This window comes from Trichosurus vulpecula, chromosome 3 (assembly GCF_011100635.1).
Source record: "Trichosurus vulpecula isolate mTriVul1 chromosome 3, mTriVul1.pri, whole genome shotgun sequence".
NCBI classification, from domain to species: Eukaryota; Metazoa; Chordata; class Mammalia; order Diprotodontia; family Phalangeridae; genus Trichosurus; species Trichosurus vulpecula.
In genome coordinates, this window is record NC_050575.1 from 343,572,461 (window position 1) to 343,585,490 (window position 13,030).

At 35.7% G+C, this 13,030-nt stretch overlaps 1 protein-coding gene across 1 annotated transcript in view; it reads right to left on the bottom strand.

The window, feature by feature from the left end:
• The window catches only part of PPP1R21 (protein phosphatase 1 regulatory subunit 21), a 97,961-nt gene that overhangs the window by 58,098 nt on the left and 26,833 nt on the right, over positions 1–13,030 (bottom strand). The window contains exon 4 of the mRNA XM_036751089.1: positions 10,150–10,251. Within this exon, the coding sequence (XP_036606984.1) occupies positions 10,150–10,251 (102 nt within the window). The remainder of the gene's footprint in view (positions 1–10,149; positions 10,252–13,030) is intronic.

Genomic DNA, 13,030 nt, shown 5'->3' on the forward strand with positions numbered 1-13,030 from the left:
AAATAAAATTAAGAGGTGAGAGGAATATATTGGGAGAAAGAGAAAGGGAGAGCTAGAATGGGATAAATTATCTCACATAAAAGAGGCAAGAAAAAGCTGTTATAAAGGAAGGGAAGAGGAGGGAGGTGAAGGGAATGAGTGAACCTTACTCTCATCGGATTTGGCTTAAGGAGAGAATAACATACATACTCAATTGGGTATCTTATCCAATTGGTAGGGGGGAAGCGGATGGTGGGGGAGAGTGATAGAAGGAAGGGCAGATTAAGGGAGGGGGTATTCAGAAACAAGTCCTTTTGAAAAAGGGACAGGATCAAAGGAGAAAATAGAATAAATGGGGGGGGATAGGACGAAAGGAAATATAGTTAGTCTTTCACAACATGACTATTACGGAAATATTTTGCATAATGAAACATGTATAACCTATATTGAATTGCTTGCCTTCTCAATGAGGGTGGGTGGGGAGAGGAGGGAGAGAATTTGGAACTCAAAGTTTTAAAAACAAATGTTAAAAATCGTTTTTACATGCAACTGGGAAGTAAGATTTACAGGCAATGGGGTACAGAAATCTACCTTGCCCTACAAGAAAGTAAGGGGAAATGGGATGGGGAGGCAGTGATAGAAGGGAGGGCAGACTGGGGAAAGGACTAATCAGAATGCATACAATCTTGGGGTGGGAGGGAGGGGAGAGATGGGGAGAAAATTTGCAACTCAAAATCTTGTAGAAATGAATGTTAAAACTAAAAATAAATAATCTTTAAAAAAAGAGAAAAAAGAAAGAACTTTCATTTCTTCTTTCTCATGGTTCCTCTCATTAGCTCTAATTTTTCTTTATATCATAATTAATATGAAAATGTGTTTAATATGAATGTATAAGTAAAGTCCATATCACATTGAATGCTGGTCTTGCGGAGGGGGGAAAAGAAGGTGGGGGAGAAAATTCAAAACTCAAAATACTATGCAAGTGAATGTTGAAAACTAAAAATAAATAATTCTATTAAAAAAAATAAATTGATTGTAGACAGTATAAAATACCTGGGAGTATACCTGCCAAGACAAACCCAGGAACTACATGAATATACTTATAAAACACTTTTTATAGGTGGCACAGTGATTAGAGTACCAGCCATGGAGTCAGGAGGACCTGAGTTCAAATCCAGCCTCAGACACTTGACACATTTACTAGCTGTGTGAGCTTGGACAAGTCACTTAACCCCAATTGCCCTGCCCCCCTCCCCCCAAAAACCACTTTTCATACAAATAAAGTCAGATTTAAATAATTGGAGAAATAGTAATTATCTGTGGATGGGCAGATCCAATATAATAAAAACAACAATTCTACCTAAACTAATCTATTTATTCAATGCTATCATAATTAAGTTACTAAAAAATTATTTTATTGAGCTGGAAAAAATAATAACAAAATTCATTTGGAAGAACAAAAAGGTCAAGATATCAAAGGAATTAATGAAAAAAAATTTAAAGGAAGGAGGTTTATTTAGCAGTACCAGATCTTAAGCTATATTATAAGGCAGTAATTATCAAAACTACCTAGTACTGGCTAAGAAATAGAAAAGTGGATCAGTGGAACAGAGAGGACACACTACACACAGTAGGTAAATGATAATAACCTTGTGTTTGACAAATGCAAAGATTTGAGCTTTTGGGATAAGAATTCACTATTTGGTAAAAATTGTTGGGAAAACTGGAAAGCTGTGTGGCAGAAACTGGGTATAGACCAAAATCTCACACCATTTAATAGATAAAATAAAAGTGGATACATGACCTAAATATAAAGGGAGATGTCATAAGAAAATTAGAGGAATATGAAATATATCTATTAAACTTACGGATAGGAGAACTGATGAATAAACAAGAGAGAGAGCATTATGAGATATAAACTGGATAATTTTGATTACATTAAGTTAAAGTTTTGTACAAATAAAACAAATGCAGCCAAGATTAGAAGGAAAGTAGAAAATTGGGGGGAAATTTTTATAGTTTCTCACATAAAGGTCTCATATCTCAAATATATAAAGAATTCTCTCAAATTTATAAGAATATTAGTCATTTCCCAGTTGATAAATGATCAAAGGATATAACAGTCAGTTTCCCAATGAAGAAATCAAAACTATATAGTCATATGAAAAAATGTTCTAAATCATTATTGATTAGAGAAGTGCAAATTAAAACAACCTTGAGATATCATCTCACCTATCAGATTGACTAAAATGACAGAAGGGGAAAATGACAAATGTTGCAAAGGATGTGGAAAAATTGGGACACTAATACCCTGTTGATGGAACTGTGATCTGATCTAACCATTCTGGAGAACAACCTGGAGTTGTGCCCAAAGAATTATAAAACTGTGTATGCCTTTTGATCCCAGTATTAGGTCTGTTTCCCAAGGTGATCAGGTAAAAAGGAAAAGAACCTACATGTTCTAAAATATTGATAGTAGCTCTCTTTGTGGTGGTAAAGAACTAGAAATTGAGGGGATGCCCATCAATTGGGGAATGGCTAAACAAGTTGGGGTATGTGATTGTGACTGAATACTACTGTGCTGTAAGAAATGTTAAGCTGGCTGATTTTAGAAAAATATCGAAAGACTTGTATGAAATAATGAAGAGTGAAATGCGCAGAACCAAGAGATCGCTATATATAGTAACAGAAATATTGTTCAAAGAACAACTGTAAATGACTAAATTATTCTGAGTGCTATAAACACTCAAATTAACTACAAAGGCCCCATGAAGGAAGATGCTATTCACCTTCAGAGAAAGAACTAAGAAACAGAAGCATACATTGTATGGTTTTGTGTGTGAGTGTGTGTGCGCGCGCGCGTGCACACGTGTATGGGGGGTGGGGAGAGAGAGAAAGAAATAGTGGCTTTTGCCAGTGCTGGGTAGGGAGAGAGGGAAACAGTTCAGAACTAAAAATGTAATGAAAAATTAATTTTTTTAAACTACAATTACAATTACCTTACTACATAGGATCTCTTTTAAATGTTGGCCATCCTATTACTTCTGTACAAAACAAATAATGCACGATAAATTTAAACACCATCAAATTCATACATTTAAAACTGAGCTCTTTAGGGATTATTTAATCCCAACCCTTCATTTTATAAATGAAGCCCAGGGAAGCAAAAAGTCATACAAGTAGAATGTCAGGATTCAAACAAATTCTCAGTTTCCATTCAATCAGCAAATACTATTAAATGCCTGCTATGAGCCAAGAGCTGGGGATACAAATTAAAAAGTAAAACAATTTCTGCCCCCAAGAGTTTATATTCAACAGGGATGAAACAACATATATAAAGAAAATTAAATTCAGACTGGATAACAAAGTAATTGCCAGAGGGAGGGTCCTAGCAGCTAGAGGGATTTCTATAGGAAGTGTTCTGTAAGTTGGACTTTGAAAGAAGCTAAATAAGAGTCATAGTAAAGAGAGAATACATTCCAGTTGTGGGAGGACAAAGGCAGGGAAATGGGAAACATGTCATAGGCTAGCTCAGATGGAAAATAAAGTGCCAGTGACTGAATATGCAATAAGTTTAGAGAAGAAAATTAAAGGAAGATTATAAAGGGCTTTAAAAGACAAAGTCAGGAGTCTGTATTTTATTCTAAAGGACAGCTTCTTGAGAAAGAGACAGATACGCTCAGACCCATGGTACAAGATTATCAATCTGACAGCTGTGTAGAAGAGAGACTGGAGATGGAAGAGACTACAGAACAGAAGATCAGTTAGGAGGCATCTGTAGTAGGGCCAGAACTAGCACTACAGTGTTGCTGTGAACTGAATACAATAGCAAGAGATAAGGTGCACACAGAATCAGTAAGGCTTGGTATCTGACTAGATGTGAGGGCTAAGGGAGAAAAAAGAATTGAGGACGTATTTTAAATCATGAACCTCTGATAAGGACAACAGAAAATAAAGAAGTTGAGACAAGATGCATTTACTTTCAGACTCTATAGTATATTGGTTAGTTTTGCTAAATCATATTTTTCTTCTTCCTTTTTGAAACTTCTGTTACCAACCTAGGGTTCTCAAACTTCTTGTATGTCATGGATCCCTTTGGCAATTTGGTGAAGTCAATAGACCTTTTCTCAGAATAATTATTTCTAAATGTAAAAAATAAAATATACAGTATTACAAAGGAAATCAGTTATCAAAATATTTTTAAAATTTTTTTTAAAGTTTATGGGCCCAAGTAAGGGAGGGAAGGAGAGGGAAGAGGACACATTTATAAATAAAGATAATGTAACAACAAAAGCTATGAACAAGAATTAATAATAAAAAGAGGAAAAGGTAAGTTGGGGAAAGGGAAGGGTTTGTGTGTGGGAAAGATAATGAGTTCTGTTTTAGATATAGTAAACTTGAAATGTCTACAGCATATCCAGCCAGAGATATCTAACACAGAGTTAGATCTCAGGAAGGAGAAGAGGACTAGATACTGTACATAGATCTGGTAGCTGTCTACATAAAGACATTAGTTGGATATATGGAAACTGATGAAATCACTGAGAGAATGTAGAGATAAGAAAAGAGGGCCCAACACAAAGGAACAGGGCCATGAATGAATATCAGAAGAGTAAAAAGCAGTCACACAGGTAGGAGGAGATCCAGGAAAGAGGAGTCAAGGAAGAGAGTGGTCAACAGCATCAAAAGCTGCAAAGAATTCAAGAAGGATAAAGACTAAGAGCATCAGAGATGGCAAGCAGTAGTAGATCACTGGTAATCTTGGAGAGTGGTTTCAGCAGAATATTAAAGTCTGAAATCTGACTGCAAGTAGTGCTTTTTATTCTGATTCTTTGCAGACATAGGTATAATCTGATCTATATCAACGATATAAGGTCAATAAGATCCATAAAAGATTTACCAAAACAATTAAAGAAGAAATTATCCTCACAGAGAATACATGGTTGAATAAAGGAGAAACCAGAGGTCACATACACAAGTATGAACAATCTTTGTTCACAAAAAATACCTTAAAATCCAACAAAGGCCAGACGAGATGGCTCAAGACGGCTGCCTGAACTGGAGGCAGAATATCCAAGTCCCCCTGAAATTAGGACCAGATCAAATAATGACCAAAAAATTCAAATCAAAAACTACAGTAAGTGACCTCTGCAAAACTGCACAAAAAGTCAGTCAGAAGCCCATGGGCAACAGCAAAGGGTACAGCCAGCAAATACAGTGCCAGGGCAAGTAAACGTGCCAAGAGCCTTCCATCTCAGACAAAGGCCAGAAACATGGAGCCTGTAGGACTCTGTATATAAAGAAGCAGTAAGAAAACATCTTCCCTAAACACCCCATCTCTCCGAAGCCCCAGGAAGATCAAAAAGTCCCGAGGTAAGAACCTTGTAAGCCCTGAGGACTGTCAGCATTCAGACCAAGACAATCTAGGCACCCAGGGACTCCAAAGTTCCTAGTGCTCTGTCCTAAGATATCATAGAGGGTCCAGAAGATGCAGTGCTCTGAAACTCAAAAATCCAACAAAGTTTAACCCTAGAAAATAGAGGTCGGTTCAAGAACCCAGAGTACCAAACTGAGACTACTCTAGGCCAAACACCTATAGAAAAAGCACAGAAGAGAGAGGAGCCTGGACCTGGCACAGAGCCCCCATTCAGGAGCTAATGCTAGAGAGATGAGTAAATCTAATAATAATAACAGCGACAACAAGAGTAGCGACAATAGCTAGCATTCATTAAGCACCTACTATGTGCCAGGACTTTTGCTAAATGCTTTACAAATACCTCATTTGATCTTCATGATATTCCTGACGTAGGTGCTCTATTTTCCCCATTTTACAGATGAGGAAACTTAGACACAGAAGTTAAATGACTTGCCCAGGGTCACACAGCTAGCATCTGAAACCAGATTTGAACTCAGGTCTGACTGACTGTAGGCCCAGCTATCCACTATGTCACCAGCTGCCTCAAAGAAGATATCAATCAGCATAAAAATCTGTTGTGGATCTAAATCAAAAAAGAGAGTACTAATTCTGAAAAAACTACAAAACTCAAAGGGAAAAAAAAAAAGATTTTCCATAAGTACTACATGAATACCTAGAAATGAAGAGATAAATAAAATAAGAGCTTTGGAGAAAAGAATTAGCAGCTCAGAAGAAAAAAAAGTAAAATTTGCCTAAATAAGATACTCTGAAAGCTAAAAAGAAAAAAAAAGAAAAAACAAGAATCGATAATTCTATAAGACAGAAAGGAAATATTGAAACAAAAGCAAAAGATTGAAAAAGTAGGGAAAAAAAAGTAGGAAAAAATGTAAGATATCTGATACAAAAACAACTGACTTGAAAAACAAGCCTAGATCACTTAAGAACCACTGGACTTCTTGAAAATGATTATTTTTTTTTACTGCATTTCAAGAAATCATAAATAAAAACTTTCCAGGTCTATCAGAAGCAGAGGGCAAAGTAAAGATAAAAAAAAATCCACCAATCACCCCCTAGGAGAAGACTCCAAAAGGAAAAGTACTAGGAATGTCATAACCAATCCAAAATCCCCATATAAAAGAAAAAAATACTGCAAGAATTCAGAAAGAAGCCATATATGGGAACTATATGAATATAACTAGAAAACATATTCACACAAATAAAGGCAGATGCAAATAACTGAAAATCAACTGCTCATGGATAGGCCAATCCAATATTATAAAAATGACAATGATAACTAAATTATTATACTTATTCAGTATCATACTAATAGAGCTATCAAAGGATTACTTTATAGAGCTAGAAAAAATGATAAAATTCATTTGGAGGACAATATGTCAAGAATCTCAAGGAAGCAATGAAAAATATGGGAAGGGAACACATTAGTAATATCACAAAAACTATATTATAAAGCAATAATCATCAAAACAAGCTGGTACTGGTTAAAAAATAAAGAGATCAATCAGTGGAAAGGATCAGACACACAACATAAGGAAGCAAATGAACCTAGTTGCCTCATGTTTGAAATGCCAAAAGACGCTCACTATTTGACAAAAACTGCTGGAAAACTCTAAAACAGTCCAGCAGAAATTAAGTGTAGATCACACAGTACAGCATAGTAAGTTTTAAATGGATATATCACTTAGACATTAGAGTGACATTAGAAATAAATCAGAGAATCAAGAAATTAGTTCTCAGATCTATGGAAGTGTTCATGACCAAAAAAAGAATAAAAACAATCACAGAAAGGAAAAAAAAATTTTGATTATATAAAATTTTAAAGTTTTTGTACAAGTAAAACCAATGTAGCTACAATTAGAAGGAAAACCGACAAATTAGGAAAAAATATTTGCAACAAATTTCTCTGATAAGGGTCTCATTTCCAAGATATATTAGCAACGACTGAAATTTGTAAAAATAAATGTCATTCGCCAATTGATAAATCATCACAAAGTATGAACTGGTTGTTTTCTAAGGAAGAAATCTAAGTTATAGTCATATAAAAAGACATTCCAAATCACTAATAATTAGAGAAATGCAAATTATAGCAACTCTGAGGTTCCACTTATACCACATTAGATTGGCAAAAGTTGACAAAAAGGGAAAAGTGACAAATATTGGAACAGCTGCAGGGAAACAGGCACATTAATGCACTATGATGGAGAAGCAGTTGGTCCAGCCATTCTGGAAAGCAATTTGGAACCATGTTCAAAAAGTTACTATATAGTGCATACCTTTAACTCAGAGATACCATTCATTCCTAGGTCTATGGCCCAAAGAGATCAAAGAAAGGGGAAAAGGATAGATATGTTCAAAAATATTTATAACAGCTCTTTTTAATGATGGCAAAGAACTGGAAACTAAGGGGGTGTCCATCAGCTGGGGATTGGTTAAACAAATTATGGTAAAGTAATGTAATGAAATACAATTGTACTATAAGAAAAGGGGATAGGTTTTCAGACAGCTTCAGAGAAACCAGGAAAGACTTTTTATGAATTGAAACAGAGTGAAGTTATTAGAATCAGAACAATGTAGACAATAATAACACCATAAAGACAAAGAATTATAACAAAATGACAATAATTAATAATAAATTCACTAAACAAATTAGTTTTTTTAAAAACAAGAAACACTTCAAGTAGAGGAATCACAGGCAAGATCTCACCTGACAGATTCTATAAAAAACAGAAGAAAGTCTTGTAATAATATGACATTCTAAAAAAAGCCAAAAATATAGGCTTATAACCAAGAATAACCTTTCCTATAATACTTCATACAATCCTATAGGGGGTAGGGGCTGGGGAGGAACTTTAATGGAATAGAAGACTTTTAAAGTATTTCTGAGGAAATGACCAAAGCTGAGTAAGAACTACAAAATTTATTTGAGGAAATTTATTTGAGGAAATAGAAGATGTTATATAATGATGAAGTCTTAATATTCTAATAGGAGAAGAAACAAGTATTAATGTCTTTAAAGAACAGTAGAATTAAATAAGAAAAACAAAGGACCTAGGTTCAATTCTGAGGATTTTAAGAGGAGGAAAAAAGAGGATGATAAAAAGAATATACTAAGAATGGAGGAAGAAAGGAATAGAGTTTGCTATTTCTCATAACTAGGTTGTATAAAAAGTAGAATATATAAACGTGGAGGGAGGAGTGGGGAAGGAACAGACATTAGATAAACCTCACTCTTATCAGAAGTGGACAAAGAAAGGTCAAACACACATGTGGAATTTGGTGTAAAAATAAATCAAACTCAATAAACTAGTCATAAGCAAAACAAGAGGTAAAAAAAACAAAAACTGAAGACCTGGAATCTAAGGTGGTGTCTATTAATTGAGGAATGGCTGAACAAACTGTAGCCTGCCTCTTGCAGAGATGGGAGGTCCACAAGTGTTGCACATATTTTCAGACTTTTTTTAATGTAGTGGACCAATTATGTTGATTTTTTCCTCTAATTTGTTTTGCCTTTAAAAGATAGTATTTATTATATGGGTGGTTATCTGGGAGGGAGAGAAGAAGCAATAACAAGGAAAAATAAGGTGATGCTAAAAAAAAAGTATCAATAAAAATGTATTAAATTTTTTAAAAATAACTACAGCATGTGAATACAATGGAATATTATTCAACTTCTTGTTGTTGTTAGTCCTTTGTACTCAAAGAGGACCAATGACATCATGATGTTGGGGACGAGGTACAATTTATCTGACTGTGGCTGATGATCAGCCCAATGTGAGTTCAGAAGGCTCTACCACAGGTAGGGCACAAATAGGCCATTTGAACATTTGGGAGGGAGATGTCTCTAGATTTGCACATCTCATGTTTCCTTTGTGATACTGTGATTCTGCTTTGCTCATGGAGTGCAGAGCCTTCTTTGATATGGGCATGCCATGCTGGGTGGTTCTGTGCCAGTGTTTACCACATCTCATAATCAATACTTAAGTTGTTCAGAGAGACCTTGAGAGTGTCCTTGTATCGCTTCTTCTGACCTCTGTGTGAGCACCTGCCTTGTATGAGTTCTCTATAAAGTAGACTCTCAGGTAAAAAAAAAAAGTTTACCTATTCTACTTAAGAAATGAAAAAAGATATGAATTCAGAGAATCCTCGGTAATCTGAATTGATGAAAAATGAAAGGAGCAGAACCAGAAGAAGAAACTATAACAAAGACAATAACATTGAAATGAAAAACTGAAACCCTTAAAAACTCTGATCAATGCAATTGAACAATCATGACGCCAGACGAGGAAGTATAATGAATGAAGCATGTTACCCATTTCTTGATAAAGAGGGGATGAACTCAAGATACCGAAAAATATATACAATTTTAGAAATGGCCACTGTGTGAGTTCATTTTGCTTGGCTATGTATATTTATTAAGACTTTTTTTATCTTTCAGTATTTTAATTGGGAGGAAGGTCTCCCTCAGGGGAGGTGATGGCAGTAGGGATTAAAAAAAAAGAAAAGAAAAAATAGGACCATTAAAATTTCTTTTTAAATGCACAGAAGCAAAAGGAAAGAAGTTGGAGAGGAAATACAGAGTAATATATGGAATTTACTATACGCTTTTTTTTTCAAGTGTTTCAAATGTAATCCTCTTTTGCATTATGCTGTGTATACTCTTTTCTGATGTTTAAACTTAGAACAAAAAATCAAATTAGTTTTTAAAAATTCAACAGAGGAAACAGAGATTTACTCACTTGTATATGCAACCGTTCATTCTCTTCTATCTTCTTTTGAAGGTCTTCATCAAAGACACTTTTCTGCTCTTGACTCAACTGAGACGAAGATTCTCCACTTTTCTGATGGAAAGAACAAATCATATTCACATAACTTTCATCTTTAGAGAAAAATCCCAGGCAACTCTTTGAGATGACAAGTAATACACAAAGAACAGATCTGATTTGGTGCAGGGAGTTTCCACACCAAGAGTCCCTATGCCAATAAAATTCCAGGTCTAGATTAAGCAACAGCTTAAGGTTAGCACATTAAAATTTACAAAATATTTTCCTTCTAACTCTGTGAGACTGGCAAGGAAAGTATTAATGTCCCTCTGTTTTTTTTTTTTGGTTTTTTTTTTTTTTGGCAGGGCAGTTGGGGTTAAGTGACTTGCCCCACAGCTAGTACACGTGTCAAGTGTCTGAGGCTGGATTTGAACTCAGGTCCTCTTGACTCCAGTGCTGGTGCTCTACTCACTGCACCACCTAGCTGCCCCTAATGTCCCTCTTAACTGAGGAAGAAATGCAGTTTCAGAAAAACTAAGTGACTAAGCCACACACACAGCAAGTTCAGTACTGAGGAAGGAGCCCCCCAATAAACAAGTTAACAACCTTAACCACATTCCCAGGGATGAGCTCATCCATCAGTCTACTCTTATTTCTAAAGCTCTCCAATTAAAGGGACTTGAAGAGTTCTGGCACGGCTTTTTTAAAAAAAAGTCTAGAGTTAGCTATTTTTAATCCTTTCTTGATTTTTTTACTCGTAGAAGAGCAATATTATGCAAATGAACCAATAATGTTCCTCCTTAACACAGGGACCTGGAACTACCACAGAGACTGGACATAACAGTAACACTGTCCTTTTGGCATTATCTCTGTACTCCTCTGCCTCTCACTTCATCTCGTTTCCTCATCCTATTTAAAAATGGAAATATTAACAAAAGCAAATAACACAAAAGCTTCAAATCCATGATATTGTACATGGAGCAGGGAGATACTCAATAAACTACCAGCTCATGATGCCACAAAACCCTGAAAGGTTTGAGTTTTGCTGAATGGATTCATCTAAAGGTCAGTGAGGCATGATGTACTAAAAGTATTTTCATGCAAACTTTTAAGAGTTACTAGTCTGAATTCTTTTTCCAGTGAGATATAATGGATTCAACTCTATTTTGTCTTCTTTGAACCTTCCAAGTATACCAGTCTTTTCTACCAAAAAACATGAGAAAGAAATTCTGCCTTATATTTTATATGAAAAGTAATCATGAACTTGTTAAACAGTGCTGGCAAGAAACACTTTTTGGGGTTTTTTCCTCCAATAGATGAAACTTTAGTTACCAATATAAATAAATGGTCAAGTGAAGAAACACTGACAAACTGCTGGCAATGCCTTCTGCAATATCTAGCATATCAACTAATCAATAAGCATTTATTAAGCACATATTATGTGTCAGGCATTGTGCTAAGCACTGGGGGATACAAAAAGAGGCTCTTCCTTCAAGGAACGCACAATCTAATGGGGGAGTCAATAAACAAACAGATATGTGCAAACAAGCTATGTACAGGATGAACAGGAAATAATTCACAGAGGGAAGGGACTAGAATAAGAGGGGTTAGAGAAGACTTCTTGTAGAAGGTGGGATTATAGTTAGGACTTAAAGGAAGCCAAAGAGGTCAATGGTTGGAGCAGAGGAAAAACATTTCAGGCATGGGGCACAGTCAGAGAAAATGCCCAGAGTCAAGAGACAGAGCGTCTTGTTTGTGGAACAGCCAGGAGACCAATGTCACTGAAGCAAAGAGTAAATATTAGGAAGTAAGACTGGAAAGGTGGGAAGGGGTTGGGTTATGAAGGGCTTTGAATACCAGAGAATTTTGTATTTGATCCTAGAGGCAAAAGAAGCCACCAGAGAAAATTGAGAGGGGTGATGGAGGATCAGACCTGCACTTTTAAGAAAATCATTTTGTGGATGACTAGATGATGGACTGTATAAAGAGCTTCTGGAATCAAAAAACTGTAAAGTCAAATGGGTCTATACTTCTGAAACAAAAGGTAAAACGAATCCCAAAGGATATTTAATCTTAGTCCTTTCCCAGTTGGACTTAGGCAGCATAGTCCTAGCCTCTTAGATACTAGCTTCCACCCGATGCAAAGCAGTTCACTACTCTTAGGTAACAGATTGTAATTATTATCAGAATCCAGAGTACCAAAAATTACCTTCAAAATAGCAAGTTCTTACAGAATTCTTGCTCTCCTTTACCTGACTGAGAAATACATCTACTCAGAAAAAAATATGTGTATACAGCTATAATCCCCAAGAGGTCCACAAAAACTCTGGAACAAAGAAAAGCCAATAAATATCCAAAGCAAGAAGGGACCCTCAAGGTTGAGAAAGCCAAAATTCACATTGACAGATGGATTCTCCTTCAGCTTCATACACAGACAAGAATTATAGTAAAAACCTAAACTAAAATCACAAACCACAAAGAGTCATTAAGAGGAAACAGAAAAAGCAACATACAAAAAGTCTGCTGTCTTGCCTTAGAAAGAGCCTTCTTTGAGCATCTGGCATAGTACAGGAAAAAAAAAACAGATTAAAAAGAGTAATTCCAAATGGCCCAAAAAAAGTAGAAATTGGTGATTAGCTTCTATATTTATAAGTATTTAAAAAAGAATTCAGAATTGAAGAAGAGTTAGAGAGGTGTGAAAAATTGCACAGTGGAAGGCAGTGAAGCACAAAGGCCTTGAGCTACATGTAGCACACAGGCAAGATCTGCAGGGACTCTGGCCAAAAGTTCTGGTATATGCCATGTTCCCTGCCTACAGCAGGGTGATTTACACTGGGTGTGACTTTTTCCCATATTC